The sequence below is a fragment of the Aulostomus chinensis genome, chromosome 2 (assembly GCF_037954235.1).
Source record: "Aulostomus chinensis isolate RoL2024-O1b breed Wild chromosome 2, RoL_Achi_v1.0, whole genome shotgun sequence".
NCBI lineage: Eukaryota > Metazoa > Chordata > Actinopteri > Syngnathiformes > Aulostomidae > Aulostomus > Aulostomus chinensis.
In genome coordinates this window covers 26,095,968-26,123,107 of record NC_141321.1, presented here as the reverse complement: position 1 = coordinate 26,123,107, position 27,140 = coordinate 26,095,968, and the positions used below count along the sequence as shown (strand labels likewise).

General features: G+C 40.2%; 1 protein-coding gene across 1 annotated transcript in view; it reads right to left on the bottom strand.

Moving 5' to 3' along the window:
* nfatc3a (nuclear factor of activated T cells 3a) overlaps positions 1-27,140 on the bottom strand; it is a 55,375-nt gene that overhangs the window by 15,471 nt on the left and 12,764 nt on the right. Inside the window, exons 2-8 of the mRNA XM_086187635.1 lie at positions 22,310-23,492; positions 18,025-18,187; positions 6,750-6,949; positions 6,076-6,248; positions 5,586-5,726; positions 1,559-1,614; positions 1,261-1,387 (exon numbers count right to left, since the gene is read on the bottom strand). Of these exons, the coding sequence (XP_086043761.1) occupies positions 1,261-1,387; positions 1,559-1,614; positions 5,586-5,726; positions 6,076-6,248; positions 6,750-6,949; positions 18,025-18,187; positions 22,310-23,492 (2,043 nt within the window). The remainder of the gene's footprint in view (positions 1-1,260; positions 1,388-1,558; positions 1,615-5,585; positions 5,727-6,075; positions 6,249-6,749; positions 6,950-18,024; positions 18,188-22,309; positions 23,493-27,140) is intronic.

The following is a 27,140-nucleotide window of genomic DNA, read 5'->3' as shown; positions in this document are numbered from 1 at the left end:
GAATTGATAGCAGTGAATGGCTAAATAGTGTAAAAATTATACGTAACAGATAGCTGCTGAATAAATGCTTGGATACACAGTAGGAATAAAGGGTATTTATCCCATTTCAAGTTCACACATGTTAGCTTGTGCTTTATTTCTAATATTTAATTAGTTTTATCTTATTTTGTCTCAGAATCTATCCTTGGTCCATGGTCTTTTTACTGGAGGGTCTGACAGGAAGTAAAAAAATGGCTAATTAGAAGAGCTTTGGATTTTGGCCACAGTAAAGCTTGTGGTGTCCGTGGTGACACGCGTAGTGTCACGGACCCAACATGACTGACAGAGCAGGGTAACATTATTCTGCTGTCATTGGCTGCTCTAGTCTGTCACCGATGAAAACAGGAACTGCCTGTGCCGAGTGGGCGTGCTTGCAAACAGAAACCTAGGGTGGGTGGAGGGGTAAGGCCACATACACACAAACGAAAAACACACACTTGTGGTAAAATTCAGGGCAGAAACATGTCACACAAAATTCTCAACTTTAGAATCAAAACCTGGGGAACAGCTGCCAGAATTATTACAAACTATTATATAAACCACAATTTATAGTGTATATTTAGTAAATGTTTCCTGGACAGCAAAATATGTGTATAATGAAACTCCATGCAAATGCAGTAAAAAAAAGTTGTGGAGGCTTAACAGAAAAACAACAGTTGGCAGGTGTTAATGTTATTGTCTGTGGAAGATCCCCCTCTAACCACAGCTACGTTTTCTTTGGAGACAAAAAGAGGGAAGTGGGGTTAGTGAAGCCCCCATTACAATTGTGAGGAGCAAGACGAACATGTCGCAGCTGTTTCTGCTGGCAGTCAATCATCTTGTCATTACCTTCAATGATAAGCTACAACAGGACGCAATAAACACAAATGAATGCAAAGTAAAGCTTAAGACCTTTTCGGTTGAATGTCATTGGTGAGAAATCATTACAATAAGCAGTAAGAAAATTACTATGGGTCTGAAAAGTCCTTTTGTATCTTGTCTGTTGCCCAAATAAAGTTTCCAAATTTTGCGTTGAGGAAATTCTAAACAAGTCAATTCAAGTCGATTTATTTGTCTCACGTCAGATCACAACAAAAGTTATCTCATGACACTTCCCAAGTACAGCAGGTCTAGCACCCCACTCCTTCAATGAATTTCCACCCGACAATTCTCCATGCGCAAGCACATCACAGTCCTTGTTCTCAAATTTATTCTAAGAATCATGAGAGCCTGTCATCTCACCTGAAAGGTATGTGAAGCGTTGCGATTGGCTCCTTTTCCGTTTGCCATTACAGACATAAAACTGCACCTGCACAGCTGAACCCACAGTCTTACTGTGGTACGGAGGAACCTCCACGACAATACACGACTGCAAAAAAATGTGAAATTATCTAATTAGACTTATTACAGACTGATATATAATAATATCATTAGCATCCATTAAATTGCAAACACTTGAGCCAAACTTAAAGAAGCATATTCCACTGCAAAAGTAAAAGACAAAATGTGTGAATACATGGACAAATAAAGGACTACTTACTCCTTGAGTTTTCTCGCGGATTATTTTGGCCTCAACTTCCCATTGTGGCCGTCCATCTACAAGATGGTTCAGACAAAAAAAAAAAAAAAAAAAGCTAAATGCATAAACTTATTCTATTGCCAAAAAAAACCCAAACAAATATTGAAATTTTAGAAAACATCACAGTTTAAGTGAATGAAACAGAACAGCATTAGTACCCTCAAAATTAACAGAACTACAGCCACACTTGACCAACCAGTATTCTCAGAAAGACCCAGAACCCCATCTGAGAGCAACAAAGACTACAACTTACATTAAGACTTCAAAAAGTTACAAATTAAAACTTTTGGGCTAAAGAGAAAACCAAAATTAATTTAATTTTCACTGATAATAATCAAAAACCTGGTCAGTAAGTGAGGCCATATCTAACAAAGAAACTTTCCCCATCTGGAGTCTGAGGATGATGTCAGTGTCCAGTGCTTTCTCAAACAGACAGGGCTTAAGAAACAATGCTTCAGACAGCACACAATTTCAAAATGATGTCACTTTACAGGCCCAGAAGCCCCATGGAGAACATCTCAGCAGCTATTAAACAGTAATCAAATATCCAAATATCCAGCTGTTTGTCTTGCCTGGTTAAAATTATGAAGAGAGCAGTGGGATAATTATATTTATTTTAAAAAAACACTGCCAGGTTTCTGACTAGAAAACATCCTTTCCAGTTTTCCTATGAGGGATCTAATTATTTGGCCAGACATCTTAGGGGCAGTTGCTTGAAGGGAAGCAGCAGGCTGAAAACACTGACAGGCTTGGCATGCGGTTGGAAGAAATCACAGTTACTGTATAAAAACATATTTGACAACTAAGTTAGCACCAAACAGCTTCTGAGCTGTGAAAAATTCATTTGGTTAATGGTGTCAGAATACACCTGCACAGGCTCTTCAAAACCCAAAGGATTACCCTAAAACTACTGCCAGGCATCAAAAACATGTCTGCAGAACCTCAATATAGGTTCTGCAGCGCACAGCGATAAGCCCTGCAACATTTAGCCTAATCAGCTTTCTTCCACTATCAACACCTGACTATAGCTTTAAGCCTGCCATCAACCTTTTGTGCACTAACCTGACTATAATGTAACCAAAGTCTTAGTTGTAGTAATCCACTCAACAGTCACAGTCCTTCAGTGTTTGCCTCTGTTGTGAAGGAAGAGCTTAAGCTATGAAACACAGAACTGTCTTTTCCAATGGGGAGATGACCTTGAATGTCTCTACAGCTGACAGTGGTGTATTATTGCCATGTAGCTTGTTGACATTCAACAGGCTGGAGCAAGGGCCCCACATGCTCTGTCAAACGACAAGCACCAACAAGAACATCATACCATTCTTAGACAATAAGTGATCATCCTGACACCGTGCACACCCCACTCAGAGGTAAAAAGAACAAAAAACTGTGTGACTTGTGTACATGTGCTGGAAATATGAAGATATACATAGACATAAAACTTCTAAAAGTCATACCTAACAGGTTGGGCAACATGACCAAGGAACTACATTCTGGGCAGGGTATCAAGCAAATTAGGGCCAGATACTCGTGTGATCTTGAAAATCCCCCTTCCTTGCAAGGTAACAGAATGTTGGCAGACATGGGGAAGAGAATAAAATCCAAAATACAGAGAAAGAAAAGGCATAGTGACCATGATGCACCAAGATTGGAGAGAAGAACTTGTTCTCCAGTTTATTTGTATGGCTATCCAAAGAGAAGAAAATAATAAGGTGTGAAGATGTACTGTATTCTTATTTTACACCTTTCTTGATTTAATCTAATACCACTATATATCTCATTCTCATGAAATAAAATCAGGAAGGATGCCCAAAAACATAGGCTGTAGATCTTAACACTGTTTCTGTAATCTTTTTTTATTTAAGATTCATTGGTTTCCACAGCACTAAAACGGCAAAATACAACGCATATACACTCACATCTACAAAATCAAACTGTTACTTTGAATGTCTGCAACATGCCTGAAAATAATATATACTGTGACACAAGATTCAGGCCATATGGCCCATCCCTAGAACTGTTTATATTGTAACTAGGCTTCTACATCTTTGCAAAAGGCCACAGCTGTTTGGCTTTTGTAACAGAAACAACATGGCAGTACACATGCTGTGTTAGTCACTATTCAAGGAAGCCAGTCATTGTTATTGCCTTTAAAGTCCACTCATTTATGTAAACATTTGTCCTTGTAAAGTCGAGATACCAATTATGGTTTTATTTTTAACTTTAATGTTTGATGTGTGAAGTGTAATTACTCTGAAATATTATTTCAGTTTTTAAAAGAAGGGTATATGCATGTTCTATGTGCATCCCACTTGAACAATAATAATTCTTCAGCAAGTTTATGTTTAACTACTGTGCCAATAATTTCTCAGGCCTGTACCTGTGTCTCCTCTCCCTCCTCAGTTTATCCTTTCTTAAATCCAAAATACCAATATGATTAAAACTTCACAGTTGTTGTTTGAGTACTATCTTAAAGCCACACTGCATGGGCTTTAAACACGTTATCCATTTGTCATAAATACCTAGCATGAGAACCGATGGTTACAAGTTTTTTTCTGTGTTGCGTCTAAAAAGCTAAACTCTTAAAGATCTAAGTTGCAGAACACAGGAACCATAACTACACTGCATGTAGAAACAGCCAAACCTCTCTCATTTTCTTGAATACAGTGTATAACTATGAACAAGTTTGGGATCTGTTTCTGAATGAAGTCACTTACAGTAGCATCCCATAATTTGTGTACTAGCAACAATAATCTAGTGTTTGTTTTTTGGGGAATCTATTACTGTCCTCTTTGAGTCAAGAAAGATGGTGGAAAAATATCTGTCATTGTGTGTCTTTCTTTTCTTCCGTTCCTACACTTACTCCAATCAGTGCCTTTCTGCACTAAGGCCGGAGGATTAGGCATGATGAGGGGAATCATTTACACAAACCTAATCATCATCATCATCATCATCATCATCATCATCATCATCATCATCATCATCTCCTCCTTCCCTTTTCATAATCATTCTGTCTCCTTCTACAGTCCACTGCTTTTATGCACCGTGGGACTCAGTAGTACTCCTTACCCAGGATGTACCTCTTTGTGGTTCCCATTGTACTGTAAAGACTTCACCATTAGAGTTGTTTCAACCATGCTACATTTACACGCCATGCTTCAGCTGATAAACCTCAAAAAGACATTCCTCTGTGCCACTCTTTTTAAAGAAAATCTTATAAAATGGCTCTTACTCACAAGTGAACATCAATTTACTTTCTGCCATGTGTGAACTTGATTCTGTTGGTCTTCATCACAAAGGAACCTCGGGCAGGCAGGGACTAGCTCAATGAATGTTCTCCGTTTAAAATTTCCAGAACCACCATTACATGTTTTTTCATTACAGAGTGGGGTACAAAGGACAGAGATTGTTTTTCTTTTCAGAGCAGAACAGCACAAACGCAATGCTATTTACTACTGTAAATACTAAGAAACTATGTTTGGTGTGGTACTACCGACAAAAACGTCACACCTGCACAAGGCTCAAAACTAATTTGGCTCTACTTATTCTGGTGCTTATAATGAAATGTTTCAGAAGTAATGATCCAAATATAAAAAGGACTGAGAGAACAGACTCACTTGTCACTGGACACACTATTACATGCACAACCCCAGAAATATAAAGGGTCTGCCAGCAGTGCATTATGTGATGCTGTGATCATCCTGCAGTCCATAATTATTGCAGCCAGTTGGAGTAGTTATGGTTATTGTGTGTTCACTGTAAAGTATCGCTAACTTTTCTTCCCCCATCATGTGATAACACAGTCCTCCAGGACATTTAACATGAAAGAATCTCCATAAAAACGGCTCCTTTTGCTCTGTAGAGCAGGCAAAACAAACAGAACCAGTGTGGTTGGTTAAAGAAGCTGCTACGCACCAATGGCATAATCACACATGTCTCAAGAGAGTTTCATTACAATGCTCTACTCATGTTCAGACAAAACTCTTACCAGGGCCTTTCTCCAGAAAAATGACTTTGGACTCTGGGAAGAAGTTGTTCCCAGTGATGGCCATCTCTTCTCCCCCACTGACCTGACAGCTGGTCAGGCTGGATTTCTCAACCTGGGGTAGCTCTTGAGCTGAACGCTGGGCTGGGGGAGATGCAGCAGAAGTTGCGGGGTAAAGAGTATGACATTTTCTTCACACTTCAAGGTGCGAAATAACAGTTAATTTTAACATATCAAATCAGTCTTACTGCTCTGAATATGATTGCACCTGCTGTAGTAACTTATATCCTAAATATTGAAAGTTAATTTTCGCTAATGTCTAAACTGCCGCAGCATGAATTTGTCTCATGTTCCAAAACAAATCAAGAAGCAAAAGGTTTTGGGTGGATAGAGAGTGTGTGTGTGTGTGTGTGTGTGTGTGTGTGTGTGTGAAGCTTTCTGCATAAATATGTTTGTGTGTTCATCTGTGACAAGGAAGTAGAAGAACACTCACAGCACTCCACAGGAATGGAGGCAGTCTGCAGCGACAGCACCTTCCCATTTGGTTGAGGGATGTGAACTCGGAACACCACACGTACCCGTGTGTTCTTTCTTCCTATATCTGTCTCACCCTTCCGCAGCTCGATGTCTGAGTTCCGTAGCTTTAGGATGCCAGCGCAGTCGATACTGCAGGGTAGAAGATATAATAATTGGCCTCATATAGCATCAGAACAATGACAATCATCTTAAATATATTTAAGCTGACAAGGTCTAGGGAGGAATAAAACAAACCAGCAGCACAGCAGAGTATTGGCAGGGAAAGACTAATTAAATGTTGGATCACAAATTAAGAATTGTAAATATGATTTATTTCAACCATAAATGAGAAAACCCCCACAAAATCCCTTCCTACAAAGTCCAATGCAAATTAAACTACACCTCATGTAAATATAATCATCAGAGTAGTGCAGACTTGTCTTCATGTTTATCTACTCCTTGGGAATCCCTAAAATTTTCCCTCTGTGCTTAAACCTAATGTCAGTTCAAATTAAAAAAGCTATAAACTGTATTTTGGAAGGTGTTATAAATATTATACAGTCATAAATGGGATTATATTTTTTCACGCTTTCCTTCATAGAGGTAAGCTCATAACTGAATAATATAACCCTGAAATGCTTTCACACCAACCTGGCTGACATGTTGTTTTCAGGCAGGAGAGGGATTTCAAGAACTTTGGTGCTGGAGATCAGTATTTCTTGGCTGGCCGTGGCTACTGTTTTCCCAGTGATCCGGTGCACTTGGTAAAAAGCGTGTGGCCTCAAATAGCGGTCATCTGCTGTTCCAATGAACATCTGTAGGTTGACAGGTTTCTCACTGTAGCCAATGAGCTGAAACATGACAGAGACAGAAAATCAAAAAAACAGATGTGGCTCCTTGAGATCCAGGTGAGAGGTGCGAACAAAAAAATGTTAATTTTGATTTCCACTGCCTTCGGAGGCCTACAATTTTTGGAGGGAATTTAAATGTCAGATTGAGGGCGTTGTGATATTTCTGGCAGGGCCACTGGAGATTCATCTGGCACCTTGGCCTCCAACCAGTTTAGCTCTGATGTTTTCAACTAATAGGCCTTAAAGTTTTTCCCCTTCCACCCATGACCCTGGCAGAATTCAATGCAGGACACTGTTTCCTGCAAAAACATTAAACCCAACCAACCACCTCCCTCTGGGGGTCATTTGTTCCAGTCATAAATATGTAGATATATGTACCCAAGTCAGGTCTGTGATAATACAGATGATTATGTGTGCTTGTAGTTACATGATAATGAAGAGATCCAAACAATTACACAAAATTGTAAAAACGATTTCCAACATCAAGCAGAAGTTTAAAATGCAAAAACAGAATAAGACTTACACAAGACCAATAATTGAGAACTTTGATACAACTTAATATGATCATAAAAGCATACTTCACATGATCTTTATCTGTTTCTATGTGATCCCATGCATACAAATAGCCTTAGAATGATTACACTGTGGTCAGAGGACAGAGAATAGCCAGTAAAAATGTCAATGGCCTTTTCAAATCCATTGCTTTATGCTTGCCAACCTGGCTGGCAGGGAACATCTAGCAGCAGCTGCTTTCTCCTTTAGTCCCAAAGAGCTGGCACACAGGTATCCACTCAGACAGGTGAGATATTTGATGAGGGAAAAGTGTTGCGTGTCAGGCATAGACAAGGGGAAGATGGAAATGAGAGCAGGACCTCTCATCCTCAGAGAGACAGAACAAACACACAGGCCACACAATCCCACTACTGTTGTAATGTTGTCGTTGGCAGACTCCATGACGGCAGGATGGCACCACCCCCCCTGCACATGCACACACTCTGTACTGCACTCATAGCCCACACCTCCAGCTCAAACGGAGGGCAGCCCATTCGGGCTAACAGAGAAGAACAAGGTCTTTCATTGCTGTATTAGCCCAGGAACTGCCAAGCCTCAACCCCACCACAGCTGGCTGCTGACCCTTTGCTCGCTTAAGGTTTGCGTCACACATCACTGTGTCAATGTGTAGTACAAAAAAGCTGTGGGTTTAAGGAGAGAAAGTGTCTGTAGTTTGGGATTTGTCATGTGCTATTCCAAAACCATCAAAAATGAAAAGGCTTCTATTGGTCCCAATCATGGTCTGGTACTATATGTAACTGAGAAAAACAGTGAGCTCTACCAATGAAATTCATGCTTGGTTTCACAATATTTATTTTCTGAGTCCAATTATAAAATTATGTTGGTTTGCAGCAGCATTATTTCACTTTTTTTTAAATTTCCCGCTCTGGTAAAATGTGGATAAATCTTCCATTTACTAGTACCCTATATTCATCTCTTTTACTGGCTGTTTCTGAGCCCTCCTGTAGTGAACATAAGTCAGGTTATGGGTCAGCTAGGTTGAACTAGGCATTGGAAGCATGAAATATGTTGTGTATGTAGTAGGTTTTTTAGAAGATGAGCCACCGCAGGCACATGCTAAAATGAATAGAATAAATAAAATAGCATAAATCTCCATCATGCTTCTCTACTCTGAGATGATTCTGAACTCAATCAGTTTACCAAAAGATTATTTGATAAGGAAAGGCAAAAAAAAAAAAGGCAAAGGCAAAAAAAAAGTGCTTACTGCTACTAACAGCATGTTAAGTAGATGCACAACTGTTGACTTAACCTCATTCCTTCAACATGAATAACAACACAAGGCCTTTAGGGAAGCCTTTTTTAAGTATAGCATCCATCATCAATTTGTAAAAACAAATTCCAGTGCTGTGCTTTGTTTAAATGATATAACACCGCTCCTCCAGTTCCGGTGCCATCCAAGAGCTTCGAACTGATTTGGAGTATCGAGGCCAAAGGCTACACACAAGTCTGGGTTGCTAACTGAAGGCCTAGGCTAATGCAGTAAATGCACCTTCAGAGTTAGACCACTAGACTAAGGATGAACCCATACAATTTTGGAGCAAATCCAGACCATGAAGTGAATACACAAATGATGTGATTCTTATATTAACATTGCAAAATAAAAGTACTTTTTGGGGAAATGTACGAGTGGATAAGATAAGATAAGATAAACTTTATTCATTACGTACTCTGGAAATAATTGTTACAGCAGCATGGGGGAAAAAGACAGAAAATAGTGCAAGGACTTCAATAGGATGAGCGTATACTAAAAAGTATAAGATAAATAACATAAATTTGTGATGACATCACAAAAGTAGGAATAAGGTGTTAAACTGCTCTCAAACCTGTTGAATATAGTCACACTGTCACAATTTCTTTTACTTGCCAAAATAAGCAAATTTGTCTTCTATCACACAGTAAGCAGACAGACACAGTTTGCTCCAAATTAGAGGTGAGACAAATATTGATACTGCCAGTGAGTGACAAAGTAGAATGATTCAGGTGAAATTCATGGCTGTTTTCGTATAAGTTTGATGTTGTTGATGATTCTTGTACTGCCAACGGCGCAACAGACCTCAAGACCTCAAGATAATTCTCTGAGACTGACCAGAAGGTAATGATACATCTTAGTCCGAAAGGTCCATGGCTAGACATGACACCACAGAGGTAGTGCTCACACATGAACACATTTAAGTGTGTCGGTGTAAATTTATGGAATACAAACTGTATGTGTGTCTCCATAAGTCAGGGTAAGTTTATTCGCAGCAGCATTTTTCAGACAGCATAAAATTAATTAACAGTGCCTGGAGTAGAATGTAGAGTGTAGACGGACTTTAAATAATACAAAACCAACACAAAAAACAACAATTCAATACCAAAAAGTTTCCCGCCACTTTAAATTCCTGACGTCAGTTCTGCCCAACACTGTGAACTGTGTCCTCTTGTGTTTTTTGCATTTCTCCAACTCTTCACCGGAGGGATTTGGTATGGAGCCAGAGTGTTGACAAACATACAGCTAGCAGGCCAGGAGTTCTTTCCAAATCAAATAATCAAGCAGGAAAACCTGATTAGATGGCCAGAAAGAAAGGGCTCACTTTAGCCGTCCCAGTGAATCAACACTCCTGACCAAACACAAACACATACCACACAAACAGGCTAATTCAGTCAGTCCACCACTGTTTCTGAAAACACAACACTTTTCTCTTTGGTGTTTCCCCAATTCAGTAATGATTATTAGTTCTGAAAAATACAAGTCTCCTGCAAATATAAACTGTAAAGATGAACAAACCTGCTTGAGTAAACAGTAACAAAAACACACAAGTCTTAGAAAGAGGCACCGGTTCACAAAATAATATTTAGTTATCCCATTTAGACATAAAACAACCAAGAAAAATTCACTTTATCAACAAGAGCTCTCATGCTGGCACATAATACTTATACGTAGGTAACTGAGCTGCTAAAACTGGACATAAATGTTGTTAGAATATGGAAAAAAAATTTTTTCATGGAATCCATAAAACATCTGTATACCATCCATCTATCCATCCATCCATCCATCCATCCATCCATTTTCTTCCACTTATTCCTGTTAAGGGTCGTGGGGGGGGGGGGGGGGGGTTGCTGGAGCCTATCCCAGCTGCTTTTGGGTGAGAGGCGGGGTTCACCCTGGACAGGTCGGCAGACAGAGAGACAACCATTCACACTCGCAGTCATACCTACGGTCAGTTTAGAGTCTCCAATTAGCCTAGTCCCCAATTGCATCAGGAAGAAGGCGGAGTACCCAGAGAGAACCCACACAGGCACAGGGAGAACATGCAGACTCCACACAGAAAGACCCCGTGCCCGAGCCAGGACTTGAACCCGGAATCTTCTTGCTGTGAGGTGACAGTGCTAACCACTGCACCACCATGCTGCCTCATCTGTATACCTATTAACCAGAAAAAAATAAAAATAAAAAATTATGTCAAACAATTAGTTCTTAAGTGAAAGACTTTGTATCTTGTTTTATCTGGAATTTGGTTGGTGCTAGCCTGAGAACTGAAAATGTGCTGTCTCTCTGAGCAAGATAAAACAAATGGATTGTAATTGATATGTTATTCAATAGCCATATATTTGTATAGATTAGGTAATATTCATAAAAGAGTACTGAGACAAATTACACTCACTGTGGCTGAGTTCTCTGCCATCGTTTCCACAGTTTCTTTCATTCAGTTGAATCTACACTGTTGTGTGAATGGCAGCTGTGTGACTCCCCCCTGTCATGCAGGTGTATTTAAGTAATCCAGACCCACACAAGAACTCACAAGTGAGACCCCTCAAGAGTGCTATTTCTTGTCTGTTTCTATGATTTGATTATATAACTGAATATTCGTTGACAGCCCAGCAAGGACACGCACAGTGAGTGTCAATTCAGTAAAGAAGGTGTTAGTACTTGTTCTCCAATGAAAAGTAAAACCAAAATTCCCTTTTCACATTTTATGGGCAGCAGAGGTATAACATAAAGTATAACGTGGTTCTGCTGTCCTTTATGCATTTTTATATCTAAATATATCTACATCTAAAAATGACCAAATATTCTCACCTTCGGCTGTGTAAAAGGGGCTAGTAGGACATGTAAACAAGCACACATGGATAGCACCAGGGCTCCAGCAGAGGAGGCTTCTCAACAATGAAACACACATAACATACACACCCTTGTTTCACATTCCTGAGTTACCCTCCGTCACCCTCTAAATCTATGCCTAAGTGTGAAATACCACAGGAGGGTGGGCTCTACACTTTCAACTCCTCACCTCTCTGCCTATCCAGAGAGCACTGGGCCCAGTTGGTCAGCCAGTCACACAGATCACTTTTATATTAAACAACGTTGACATTAACACCAGTCACATGTCCCCAGGCCAGTGCTTGTTAAAGCCTGTAACTAACTGTAACTGCTGCTTCCAACTGTGGATTGAGTTAAGGATGAACTCCCTCCCCTAAAATTAAACCACTGGATACAGTTACATACTCAGCTCCCACTAAATAAAGTCCCAACTTATTTTTGGCTTTCATCTGTTCCACTGGTCCAGTAATAAGGCTAGCAAGCTTAGGGTAAAAACATGTCCACCATTACATGTACACATAAACAGGCACTTAATTGTATATTTAAAAAAAAAATTAGGGCTTCAAGAGTTTTAAAAAATAAGACAATCACACTGACAAAGATGGGACAATCACCTGCTCCCTCCTCCAGCACTCTGCCTCTCCTAACAGTGCATTTAAGTTTTTGCTAAAGCTCCACTTCATCCAAGTGGTTCTGCTTTTTATATCACTCTTCTTCATAATATCTTTACACTTAATCTGCGAACTCTTATCCTGACTTTATTTCCTCCCCCCTTTCTCTTCCTCCTTCTTTTCCCTTCTCTTCTCCATCCCTGTCCTCATCTCTCACCTACCTCAGCTCTACCCCTCTGCCGTAACTCGACACTTTCTCACAGCCAGTGCCTGACTCGGCTAAGTTGTTTCTCTGTGTTGCTCCTCTGTTGCCATGGTGAAACTCTTTGTGTGTATGCAAGAGTGTCTGTGTGTGTGTGTGTGTGTGTGTGTGTGTGTGTGTTAGAGAGAGAGAGAGAGAGAGAGAGAGAGAGAGAGAGAGAGAGAGAGAGAGAGAGTGTGTCATGGTTGTAAACTGTGGTCCTTGAAAGGTTTATGTGTGTGTGTGTATGTGGGTAATAGTCTGGCTAAAAAGTGTGTGAGACAGATGTAGAAACAGGAGCAATGGTGGTCAAGGTCATGAGTGGGCCTACTTTATCAGCCATTGGTCTCCCTACTGTGGCACTATGGCAGCACGACCTGGGATCTATGGACACACACACCCACACCCACACACACAGTGCTGCTCGCACAAGCTTGCTGTTTGCCCAGCACACTAGGGAGGGCAGAGGGAGCCAGGGGGCCAGTTGACTGTTTGTTTAAACAAGGTCAATACATGCGCACGCACATGCACAATCGTTTACCGTATACTGCATGAGGGCTGTATATGGCCTTGCTAGACTGGTCCAAGCTCAATTTCTCTTGGTTCACATTCTATCCTCCCCCACTCTCTCTCTCTGTGTCTCTCTCTCACACTCTCACACACACACACACACACACACACACACACACACACACACACACACACACACACACACACACACACACAAAAACATGCCTCACTGTCTCTTTCTCCCCCTCTCGGTGACTGTTTTCCTGCTGTGCACTAAGCCTGATTACAACAAATGAGAGCCAAGCTTCTCCCATGTTTACATCAAATACAGTGTGGTGGCAAAGCAGCACTAGCTCCAGTGAAAACTGCATGACTCTGCATCAGTGTCTGTTTGTTCCCCAGTTATGGTACCCAGTGCATTCAGAGAGAAATAACTATCAAGGTATGGCAGAAACTTCACCAAACACAAGAGGGGTGTGGCATAAAAATAAAGAGGAGTCTGCAGACGAATAGAAAATAAAGCAGAAAATGTCAGAGTAAATGGCATTGCCAGATAAGTGCGGGCATGGGGTCATGGCCGTGCAATCAAGCACTAGGATCAAAGTCAAATCGATCAATCAAAATCATCCAATCCAGGAAGCTTCTGTCATAATGCCTTTCAAATCCTTCTTCCCAGATGCTGCATTTAGAGTTATCAACTGGAGCAACAAATTTAAAGATGTCTATGACATTTTAGGAGGGTCTATATTTGTGTATATGTTGTGTACTACATGTGTCGTCCTTTCTTCACTCAATCTGTCAGCTTTTTTCTGATGTGACTGCCTGCCTTTATCCGTAGCCCAGCAGGTAATACCAGTGGGCTCCTTATATTTGTGTGGGTGCAGCAGCACTCAATTAAGCTGGTTAAATACGCACAAGGATACCTCAGTCAGCCAGAGAGGCTTTGGACTTATATGTCTCCTAGCAACAGGTGTACCGATTATGGTCTGCAGCCCGCCCCAGAGGAATGGCTAAAACAGCCAGTCAGCCAGGCACAGACATAATCATCCTGCAATGCATTAATTTGAAAAAGGTCTGGTCCACTTGTATTTCATTTACTTCACCTTTTACTTTGAATTATTTGAACCAAAAGAAGTTACAAATTGATCTAGCAACAAGTAATTGAATAGGACTTCTGTCACAGGTCAACAATTATGACACTTTAAAAGTGAATAAGTGGCAGTAGTTGTCGGGCAGAAAGGCTCAAACACAACAATACTACACTGTAGCTAGCAGCAATAGCTAAGTGTATCAGTCTGCAAAGGAATTCACAATATTCCCCACAGAACCCAGTACTGCCATGCCTGCCAAAAACAATTCAGTGTAAAAACTGTGCTTTGTGGCCTTTGAGTGCGGCCTATTGGAAAGATGCTGACTTTTAATGGCCAATGCCAGGGTAAGCTATAAAACAAGAGATGTCTGAGCCAGTCAACCTAGTGCATCATTTTTACATCATTTTTCAATATGTAACCAAATATTACATGGTGTGTATTTGTAAAATTATTTGAGCACAGTGATGAGCAGCTCTGATTTTAGATACTGGTATTAGGATTATAATTAGTAAAGCACAGCATAAGGCTCTGAAACTGTACACATGGATTGTGTTGCATTCTCCCATTTGAACTTCTAATCTATTCATCAATTTAGAAATAATTTAACCATGTGAACAATATATCAGTCCAAAAGATGGTAAACGTTATGTTGTGTTGAGGTTAACATTATGATGTTTCACCAACGTCAACGATATGACTTAAACCAACAAATGACTGCTGACTGCTGTAAGTTGTCATGAGTGTTCTGTGTCAAACTGATATCGGCATTACATGTTGTCTTAACATTGAATTTTAAACTGATCCAAAGCACAAAATATTATTGTAAAGAAATCTTTCTTTGAAGACATCACACTATACATACAGTGTCATTTATAATAAACACATGTATCCATAAACAAAAAAAATAGAGCCCCACATCCTCCCTTCCTTCTTGCTTTTCTGTCAACACAGCAGCTCAGTGGTGCATTGATCTGGGGACCGGCATAGCTACAAAAGGAAGTCATCACCATGTCCAGATGGTAGCTATGGCGTCATCTGGTGACATCACAGCACCAGGGTCAAGACCCAAGGAGAATGAGCTCAGAGGACAGAGAATTATAATGTGTAGTAGAGGCAGTCACTGGAATATGAAAGTTCAAACTTGTGAAATTTTGGATAAAAGATTGTTTAGTATGTTCCCTATGACCTATAGATGAAAAGCAGAAAAAAAAATTCTTAACATAGCCTCCATTTGAATGAGACATCTGCTCTGACATTATCACTCTGTATCTCACTCTATTCCTTTATCATAACACGAAAAGCTCCGTCTTATTAGCGCTACCCAATTTTTTAATGTTTCTAGTATCACTTCTACATATTGAATTCTGTAGCAGAGTACTGCAATAATAATTAATAATAATATAATCATAATTGCTGGCACTGGTGGTATTGGGCCTCCAGGGAAAAGCTGACTTCACACCCACGGTGCACCTCAGAAACATGATATGTGCAAGCTTGTTAACGGCTTCAAGTCCTCTGACCCCTTAAGATCAAAACTGGGTCCAAACAGTATCTGACAAACTTTCAGATTCCTTCAATAATGCATGCTCTTGAAAGCAAATGTGACTAGTGTGATTATGTTGTTTATACATTTGAGCATTATTTCAATATAGGTCTGACCTTAAATCCAGTGTGTCACTGTGTGTTCTGATAAACTAAAACAATAATACAAAACACAATGCAACTGTATTGTTTTTAAAAGTAAGTGTTTTTATAAAAACAACACTGGCTTCACAAAGTAAAGACATGACCTTTCAATGTGGCACTTTTTGCACAGTGCATCAAAAAGAGGACAGGATGGCTAACAATAGCGTAATGGATGTTTAGTAAACAAAACCTGACTGTTAGACTTGCAGGACAAGTGCTGATACTATACACTATAACCTCATATAGCAAAGAGCCAGGAGTTAATAATAAAAAAGTTAAAAGTCAGCCTTTTAAAAACACAAGGACAGATATCATTTAGAAATGAAAGACATTCTGAGGGAAACAACTAAAGTCTGAAGCCTGAGCCCTTGCATAAATCCAGCACCACTGAGAGTCAGAGATGAGAGTGTAGACCACATTCCAGCTGGGCCTGCTATGGTCTGACACAAAACTTTTTAGCAAATGTAAGGAAACTGCTTCAGCCAAACAATTTCCTCTAAGGGATGAGGAATTAGGAATGAGGGCAAGCGTGGCAAACACTGGGCTGAAAAAATTTGACCACTAAATTATGCATCGTCACATATGGCAGGATAGAATCTTGGTAGCACTGAGGTTGAAATGGTTAATTATTGGCCTGGAGGGTGCCTGCATGACTGAATGCATGAGGACAACGTGGCTGTTTCTGAAGCAACAACAATACAATAGTAGTTTGGGTTTCCTCGTGCTTTTCTGGGAAATTGATGCAGACAGCTGGCGAAATTGGTTTATTTACACTGCTACATCTTGTACATGCTGCAACATGATTAATTAGCTGTAACTGAGTTTGACTAAAGACAAACCTACTTCACTTCTGTAACATCTGGAATGTTGCAGTCGAATACCAGTATAAACAAATACAGTATGACTATTTCAGGGGCCTTTTTACATGTCTTGCAATGTTAATGTAGACCTCGTTCCATTCGGTATTAATATTATTTTTCCAAACTCAACTTTGTTTCCTGCTTTTTGGGGGTATCATAGAGGAGTGCTAATTGTAGTGGATTACTTAGAAGTTTAGCAACTTAAATACAACTTTTATTTAAATTTTTGTTACAAGAAAAAAGGATTTTCTTTTCAACGATCCAGTATTTTAGGTGCAATTACTTGTAAAGCAGATGTGCAAGATACATTGCGGGAGGACTTGAATGATGTGAAGTTCCTGTTGGGCTGATGGGACAGCTGATTGAGCTGTCAACTGGAACTCAGCCATTGTTGGTTTCCACAACAACAGTCATGGCCCAGCTCTAAGGCTCTACTTTAATCATACACACAAAGGAAGCTTGTCACTGCAGCCTTGAATTATTGATGGGACAGAAGTCTTCTGGTATTGCTCTCTCAATATCTTTCTCTCTCCTTTTTTCTTGGAGGGAAGCCCTAGCAGCCTTAGCTCTATGCCCGCTCACCTAGCCTCCTGAAGGTGCTATCAAGTGACCAAGCAGCTGACTGGGCAGACAGCTCTTTTGCTTTCCTACTTGTCCTGCATCAACAGGTTGACTGACAATGTAGACGTGGGACAGGATCCATTAGATAATCCGCAACAGGCAAATGTGCAAAATGAAACCCTGAATGTGATGCTCATTCACAACAACTAGTGGATGTTAAAGTAACATGACTGAAATTATTCATTTATAGTCTCAGGCCATGTCTAAGGATGATGAGGATTTCTCAAAAAGATGCTGTAACCCTACATAAATTATTAGACATTTCCCTCATTATTGATTAAATACTGGCATCTACTTTTCAAGTGTGAAGATGTAACTTACATTACGTTGGTACAATGTATTCCACTCAAATACAGAAGGCAATCCATGAAAAGAACTTGACTCTAAGTAAGTGGTTGCTTCCTTTCATGTTCATTTTGATCACTGAAGACAGCAAAAGTAATGTCTTGGCTATGCGGTTGGATAAGTACTTAGGTCACAGGGTCCAACTTAACTACTGCATGGCAAGCATTGAGTTAAGAGAGAGACAGTAAATTAGTCCTGACCTCACTCAGAGGGAAGTTTAATCCTCACAATGGTAGAGCTATCAGTGCTTGTATTTGGTCTAATGGAGCAAAATGCAAGCTTATGTGCTTCAAAACGGTTCAGCTCATTTCTAAGTATAAGATGTCAAGACAAATAATGCTCACTAGTAAGTTTGTTGGTTTCACTTTAAGCTGCAGGATTATCAGGGTTTATACTGCTGAATCTGAGTGGTAGTTAAGTGTTCCAAGTCTGTGGTAAAATGCAGAAACATTATACCTTTACAATGGGGTGGCCACTTGATGCTGCTTTGACAGCTCCCCTGCTCCCCTCAGTCTCATAGTGTGCTCGGTGGTGGGCTTTGGGTTGCACCTCTATCTTCAGTTCATACTGGCCAAACTGACTTGGCAGCGGCCAATCTAGAGGAGGAAGGGAGGTGGTCCTGAAAAGAGAAACACACACAGAGGAAGAGTATATTACAACTCTGATTTGAAATCTTTAGGAAATATATCTTTTGTAATATTTTGTGTTAAAAATGTGCTCAACAGTGAATTAAAAGTGATAAGCAGAAATGTACTAGTCACGAGTATGTGCACATATGACATTTGTCATTAGCAGAACAGTAGCTGCGATATCGTAACAATTTCCATCACAATATCTGTTGGTTTCTAACACTTTCACATTTCTCAGTGTACTCACCAGACAGTGAATCACTTGAATGCCCACCTGCAAGATTCTCACCTTAGACATAAAATGTGTAATAGGTCAAGTTAAGATTTTAAGGGTGAATCATTTTCTGTGGGGGACTTTTTGAGAGCCTTTACTTACTCTCTGTTTGGGTCATCAAATTAAGAATAGGCCAAGAGTGTATGTCAGACAGTGAATAAATGTGTATGTCTGTGTGATTGCTGCAAGAGTGGATACTATACTTTGTGTGTAATGCAACACAGGGGCTGGCATTGTGTGTTTTTCCTCCCTGCCTCCTTTTTTTTATCTGTGTCACCACAATCATATTTGAACAGCTGCACTCAAAAATAAAAGACTAAATGGTCTCATCCACAGAGAAACTGGGTGCATTAAATCTGTTTATCCAGAAACATTTTGCAAACACTCTCATCAATATCCAATATCAACAAAACTGTAGCATTTTCCAATAGTTGTTTTGACTACTGTCAATATTTGTACATTTGGTTACACGTATGTACATGCCCAAAATGAATAATTTGAGTATAGTTTGTTGAGTCTAAACTCCCCTTCCTCCTCCTTCTCTCTATATTATTATATGTATGGAAGATGTTCTGTACTGATGTTGTGTAAAATGAATAGCAGGGTACAATGTAAAACCTTTAAGAGCTTAATGTACATATATGGGACAATAAGAACAGAACTGGCAATATATATTGTTGTCTGTAAAGTTTACCAAGAGCACCTCTGTTTTTGGAGCACAGAAGCATGCACTCATTAATTGAACTAAGTGTGTTTCAATGTATTGATGCACATTCTTCCAGCTTGCTGATTACAGAAGCTTAGTCAGAGCCCCTCGAGGGCAAGTTGTACATGTGCATGGCTGTGCATATGCATGGCCAGAGCGTGATGGAGTCTATCGCACCGCAGTCAGTGTAGGAAGGAGGCCAGGGTGACAATGGGTCAGACAAACACCTGACACTTTGGCTGTGTAAGGAAGCTGGACACCTTGAAGAAACAGCTGCAGGTACAGAGAGCACATAAACGGCCAGGCTCTCTAGGTTAACTAAACCAGAAACTCTAAGTGGTGAAGTTAAAGCACTACAGTGCACCCCAGTGTCAGTGCCACCCATAAAATTTATATTAGAGATTTGAAATAATTAGAAATAAAACATTTAAACAATTCCATCAAACCAGAAGTGTGCTAAAACAGAAAATAATGAGCAAACTACAGATACAATGTCAAATTTTTTATGTGATATTGTTGATCATTTTAACACACTATTTTTTTACTGAAGAAAGAGAAAATTAACGTTTTAATTTTTTTTTTCGAGGAATATAAACTGTTATGGCTACTGGCTATTTATTGGCTTTGCATTTATTGAAACCATGGAATATTCTTCTAAGCAACTTTGTTATTGCAAATGATTAGTCATCTCCGGCTGGTACCTATCACTATCCCTGTATTGCTCAGGCCCGGTGCAGATCAGGCTGACAGCTCTCTTCTCTCTCACCACTGCTGCAATGCCATAATATAAACAAAACATAACACTCATAATTCCAGTTGAAAAACCGATGAATTCTTCAAAGCAAGATACACGCTGAGCCCGGGCAAACAAACTTATGACCTATTAATATCTTAAGTATTATAGTATTAATTTTCTATAAAGGACAACGTTCTTATAGCTGGTTATCATTGATAAGTTAATGTTAGCTAACAAAGATCAAACAATATATAACAAATATTGTTCTGATAAATCAAAAAAAAAATTAATATATAACATGACATTTTAGTAACATCTGTCAATTGTAAGCTTTCAGTCTGTAAATGCCAATAGTTAGAGAGGGCATGATCAGTAAGTGCAGCAGAAGTGCCAGATCAAGCCAGTCTGGCACCTAAACCAGCCATCGAACCTTTGTGTTTTCCTTCCTTTTAGCCATGACATAACCATCCAGGAAGTTTGGGGTTGCATGGCTGCTACGTAACAGGAGTAGAACAGCACAGAGGAAATTGAAGCAATGTGATAGAGCAAAGCAGATCAACAGCCGTTGGGCTGACGCAGCATAACCTTTCTCAAATGTCTAAGTCGGAGAGTAGAAGCTCCTCATCCAATCAAATTCCCACAACTTAGTCTCTTTACCCCAATCATTCCCGTTGCATGTTCTCCATCCGTTACCTCTGGTAATAAAGAATCTAATCTTGTCCCAAAAAAAACACAATTTTTCTAACATGTTTACAAAAAGGTATCTGTGTAATTTGCAATTTTATCTTTTCTTCACTACCCACACGGGCTCCATTTACTCTGGCCGTAAAAAGAAAAGGCTCCTGCTGTAAAAGCCAAAATTAATCATGATCATATTCTAAACATAAAAAGACAGAAACTTTGCAAAGAATTTGTGTTTCATTCAATTTTAACTGTCAAAGGCTTTACCTTTCTGGTCAGAAATGTAAATACTCAAACTTTAAAGAAGAAAGTTCAGAGCAGAGCGTGTAAACACACAATCAAAGACAGAGTCAGGAAACCTGCCAAAGTCAAATCCAAGCAACTCCATCTCAATCCCATGTATTCCACATGCAAGGCCAAACTCAAAACAGGAAGCAGTACAACAAGGTATTGACAAGCCAGTGTGATTAATTCTACAGTGGTTTTACTAAGGATGGGTCTAGCAAACTAACATTTTAAATAATTAAAAAAAAGAATATGTCTAGATTTCTCGGGATGACATGTTTTTTTTTATCATATGTACAGCAGATCTTATAGTAGCAGTCTAGACAGTATTCTGTAACATAGATGGCCATGGGGTTAAACTGAAATTACACTTGTAACAGCATGAAAGAACAAATGGTTGACTCATCTTATGGCTGTCCATGGCATCATCTTAAAGCTTTTTAGGGTGTGCAAGCAAGTATGCTATGTCTACATGTGTGTTTATGTGTGTGTGTGTGTGTGTTAGAGAGAGAGAGAGAGAGAGAGTGTGTGTGCGTGTGTGTGTGTGTGTTAGCCCCCTTGCCATATGTAGCCTGTGCTGATTTACAGTGCTCGGGGCCAGTGCACACAAACAAGGCCATGTCTTCATCTGCTGCACACATTGGAGAATAGAGAGCAGACTACACTCCTAAACACCACTATAATGAGGTTTTGATTGCACCCATCACTCTTTAATGTGGAGACTGTGTCTGTGTGTTCATATGTATAAACTATACTGGAAGAGATGTTGAGCGTGTGTGTTTGCCCCTGTGTTTCCCTCCTCACACTAATAAAATCTAATTACAAACTATGTGAGAGTTTCTACTGCTGATACAAAGCTCAAAGTTCCCCTGCTACTGAACATTGGTCTGCAGACCTCCATCAGCAGGTCTATTATTTATACTGTCTGATACTGTTTTACTGTATTGCAATGCTTCTACTTCTCTCAAAGATAAAAAAGAACCCTGCATTTTTATTACAGCTCATGACGCTGTATTTTCAGGGGTTTAGCCTTGAGTTTCTAACTGCTTTTAAAATTGACCGAATGTGCTGTCTTGTGTTGACATCATTAATAATTCACAAAAATACCGATGGCTATAAGTTTAAAAACACTTTTATGCTTTAGGTTCCCATCATTCAAGATACTAATATTACAGGCATGTCTGTCACTAAGGAAATAGAATAAAACAAGCATACTGTGACAGCCAGTTACATCAACAAGCTGAGAAATTGCTTTTATGACTTTTATGAAAATAATAACATCTTAAATGTCTAGGTTATATTTTTGAATTAATCAGATTTAGCTGAAATAGATGACTGCAACTGTGAGATGGAGTTAAATTGTAATGTTACATGTGAAATCCACTAACAGCCCCTTACCTGTGTATTACCCTCAATATTAGCCCATTTACCTGAATATAGGTGTATGACCAGGCTTGGGTTTATTCCATGAAAAGTGGGAGGGCACAGACAGAAACTGCTCCCCAGGCCCATCCTTCTTTAGACTATGCAGGGCCTCTTCTGATGGAGAGTCTAAGTTAGGAGAAATATTTCCTTGGTCATCAAGCCCCAGCTCCCCTTTTGCTGTCTGCATAGCTGTTCTGTCCTGTGAGGTCTTCCTTGTCTTGGATGGGATGTCTGCCTCAGATTGGCAGCACTGAAAGGGTGACATGGCTACAGAGGGACTGCCAACCCAGGTGTCCTCTGTCACACTGCCCCTAGGTGAAGGTCCTGGTGTGGGTGTGGGTGAATGATGTGGTGACACAGAGCCTGGGTAGCAGATGTCTGCGCTAGAGTGGCGCCTCTTCCCGCAAGGTGAGGTGGGACGTGAGGAGGGTTTAGAAGGTGGCCGGGGGCTAAGCCAGTTTTCATCAGTGACACTGGTGCGTGGTGAATGGCAGGGAGACTGGCGGGGTGACAGGCTGATGGAGTGGGAGTGGTGAACATAGGTGGGGTGGTGGTGCTGCCAGTGGGTCTGCTCCTCCAAAATCCCACCACTAGTTTGAGGGGAGGCACAGCCTGGGGAAGTGAGCGGAGAGCTCAGGGTAAAGCGAGCAGCTGCTTCATTGAGCTCTGAGTCAACATCGTCATACACATGTGAGAATGATTCACAGGAGGAGGCATCAGAAAACCAGCTCCTGGAGGACAGGCTGCTGCATGGGCTCGGGCTGAGAGAAGAGTCCCGGTATGAGTGGTCCAGGGGCAAATACAAGTGGTCTCTGGACAAGGGTCTGTCACTGTGGTAGTCCCCATCAGGCCCATTTGCCCTCAGATCTTCCTCGTTAGCATCCATCTCCTGCTGGCAACTAGGGGAGATCGAGGTGATCTGAATACTGGGGCACTCAAAGGCTTTCGGTGCCTCCACAGGAGCAGAGGGAAGCAAGGGTGAGGTGCCAAACTTGGAGTCATGTGCCTCATAGCTTGGGGGCTCTGATCCTGGTTTGTGTGACTGAAGGCGGGGAGAGGTGCTGATGACCTGGGAGTGAGACTGCATGCCATGACGGGGCAGGCCAACGGACTGGTGGTTAGTGACCATAGACTGGGGCTGGCCCACATTTAGGATGTAGAAAGATGTATTGTCATCAGGTTCCAGATCTAAAAGAAGAAAAGAAAACAAATGTTAATAAAAACAACAACAGATAGAGAAGAGTGGGAGTGGTCAGACATGTTTAGTGGTCTATCGTATTACTTTTTTTTTCAAATGTTTTTATGAATTTTAACTTGTGACATGGAAATTTTGTTTGTTTCAAAACCAACATGAGAGTTTGATGTCACATTGGATTCAATGTCAACCAGATTTTCATTTTGAAATAAAATGTGAAATGTATCCAAAGTTGCATCCAAAGACTTTCTGAGATGTATTTGACATCTGGTGCCGGCAGGGAATATTGAGTAACTGCGATTATGATTTCTGCAAAAACTGAGCTGCCCGTCCACACAGAAACCCAGAGTGAGTTTCCAGATTAGGAAATTACTTACAAAGGAGTCAATGCTCTGCATGTCCTGGCAATTGCATCTCCACACATTTTAGCCACATTTATTTATTCAAATCATGGCGAACACTTCTTCAGTCAAATAAGATTAATCAAATTAGATCCTCATAATCTTTGATCAAAAACTAAGCTACTTCTACAGAGCACTGCACAAACAGTAATTACTTTTCAGTTTATCTTGTAGATTCTAAATAAAATTGTAAGGCTAAGAGCCAGATGAATATGCTCTAGAGATAATTGTGCAAAGCAAATTTAGAGAGTTCTGCCCATTATACAGTTATTACTTGTGTGTATTCTTGCCTTGTGCCGAATGCTACAGAACAGATAACCCCTTTCCTCTTGAACATTTATTGTTTTTAAAAATGAAAAGACCAGCTGTGGTCAGCATATGACCAATATTGAACTTTGAAACAACTACTGACTCTATTCTTCATAATCAAGTATCCTCCTCTCGACTCCTTTTCATATGACACCAATCAACTCCACAGGAGAACTGTGCTGATAGTACATCCTTTTGCAGTCGCACAATTTAAGGTTGTGGTAGAAATTGAGCCTATTGTGAGGATATCAAAGACCTGAGGGTTGCTGGGTAGTGGGCCATCATGTAGGCATTGTTCCACTGATGAACAGCACTGCTCAGAAAACAAATTCACACAACGGTGCGTGCTGTCAGCTGTCATCACAGCTAGCACCGGCAGGCTATTTATACCAAAGGTCATCCAGCACTGCCATCATGTACACACACAAACACACACATACTAACAAACAAATAGACAAACCCATTGCCTCTACTCTGTTAGAGGTTATTGATAAACTTCCACTGGGTATGCTCTCTGCAGCTCCCATTTGGGTGTTCCCCCCCCATTTTACACATCAAATGTTTCAAATGTACAGAACTGATCTATCAGAAGAAATTCGCCCATGCCTTCATTAATGCATTTATGTAAACCTTAAAAAAAATGCAAATACTTACCATTTATTGCTAAATGCTTACTATATAAATGCAGAACATAACAGTTTTGGGCTATAATGCACGCAGCTCCAGCTTTACTGTGATGGAAAATCATTTTGAAAAGAAGGAAAAGTTTAAATTACTAAAATGATAATACTTGTACAAGTCTAGCCCTTTGAGCATTCATGAATCATCAAGTGAAGTTAAAACCACAGTGTATCCTGTACAGGATAAGGTTGTGAAATCATTTCAACAGTTCCCCAAGTTCCTAAGTATAAGAGACCATTTGGTAAATGTAAAACACCATAAATTTAATACACAAAGTGCAGAGCTTTTTTCAAGCCCAGATAAACAGTTCATAACTTTTCAGTTAGTTAATTTGGCTTCCCATATTTATTTCTGTTTATTTACAGAAATAACAACATACCAATAATCTGACAGTTTTTCAAACATTCGGGGAAAAAGATTTGGAGGTCGAGTATGTTCCTGCACTCCCCTCTTCCCAACAACAGCAACAGCAGCCGGGTCGGCAAGCTCTTTATTTATAGCTGCTCAGCTTCACACTGGCCCTGCCTGCCTGTCACAAGATCAAGCAGTGGATACTCTAACCACTGCATGACTGACATACAGGGAGCAAGTGAGGGACAACAGAGTGGAGAGGAAGAAAAAGAGGCACTGTGAGAAAGAAATGGCTGCAAATTCACTCCATGATATTCTGAATTGTGTAATTACATTAAGGGAAAAGAGGAAGAGGAAGAGAAAAAAGACAAAAAGCGAGGACGGTATCAAAAACAGACACAGTAGAGCAGGGCGTCATGGTCACAGTTTTGAAGGTATACTTTGGCATGAAAATTCATAGGTATCAATGCATGTACATTTGCTTCTTTACAATATTGAATCCTATATACCATATTAGTGTCTCAAAAAAATCTGGTATTCTGGTAATGCCCAGTTTATTGATAACAATATTCAAAGTTAAGTGTCTCAAGTCCATGTCAAGACACTAAAAATTCATATATATCAAGATAGCCAAGTCTCATGTCCTCAAATCTGAGATTCAAGTGAAGTCATTAGGGTTGGGACTAAATGATAAGATTTTACTGTTACCACTGCCCTTTAGCAATTCCAGGTATCTGTTCCTTATTGATTCCTGGTCACTTTGCTCTGAGGAAAAAAATGTAGGCCTAAACAGAGTTTCCTCATCAATACAATTGTTTTATTATACTCTAACAAGTCTAGCTGGCTGTAGCCTGAGAACTACAGGAATAGCAACAGTCAAACTGCTTTTTCATTGTGATTGCAGCATATGTTTTTCTGCAATGTATGATATTGCTAAGGGGAATTGATAATCTCAGAAGGATACCATTCAGATGGATTTTTCTAGTTGAGAATTGGTTCTGAGATGCTTTGCCTTATTCCAGCACACATTTTAGGATCACATACAGGTATTTTTCATCAATTAAACCCAACATTCCCCCATGACCAAGCACTTCTGGTAGTATCTGCAAGTCATGAGAGTAGCAACCTTTTCAGGCCTGTCCTTGGACTGCCTGTTTCAAAGTCTCCACAGATGAAAGATTTGAAAACCATTTGCTTTGTCAGTTTTCTCTGACAGACCAAGTTCAAATTCATATTTTTTGGTTTGCAGTCTTGTTGATAAAAGCCTTAAGCAAACTTAACATTGATCAGGGCCTCTGACATGGGGTGCAACCAGGTCAGTTGTCATGGCAGAAAAGTGCTGTCACACCTCAAAATAAACTGCTGTAATACTTTTTCAAAAACACCACAGGGGATCATCTTGTCCCCAAGCACAAGTAAGACACATGGTGGACCTGGTGATGACTGAGCACAACTGGGAAAAGCGAGAGTCCACTCACCCTCTACTTTAGCACATTTTTACCATAACACTTGGTGGAAAGTGTTAAGTGGCAGTGTTGCATGGAAGAGGGTAAGACTGGGGATGACTATGTTACCTGGCTCATGGCCCTCTCCCTGTCCTAAGAAAAGATTAGTTTGCTACCTAAAACCTCAAGTGAGAGAAGGGGTGGGTGGTGGGAAACCCCCTGTTGGAGCCAAACTCCAGTGACCCTAGAAGAGTAGGTCATCAAGGAGAACAGAAGAGAGCACAGGTTCCGTTGTTTTATCAATGGCCTCAGATACAAATCCCCCGCACTGTTCTTGAAAGCCTAGTGCGTCACACACTCCTCAAGTGTCCATACATCAGACAGCCAATCCGGTTAAATAAAGATCTCTAAGAGGCTTTGCTGTACCTGAGTTAATAATAGTGCCACACTCACT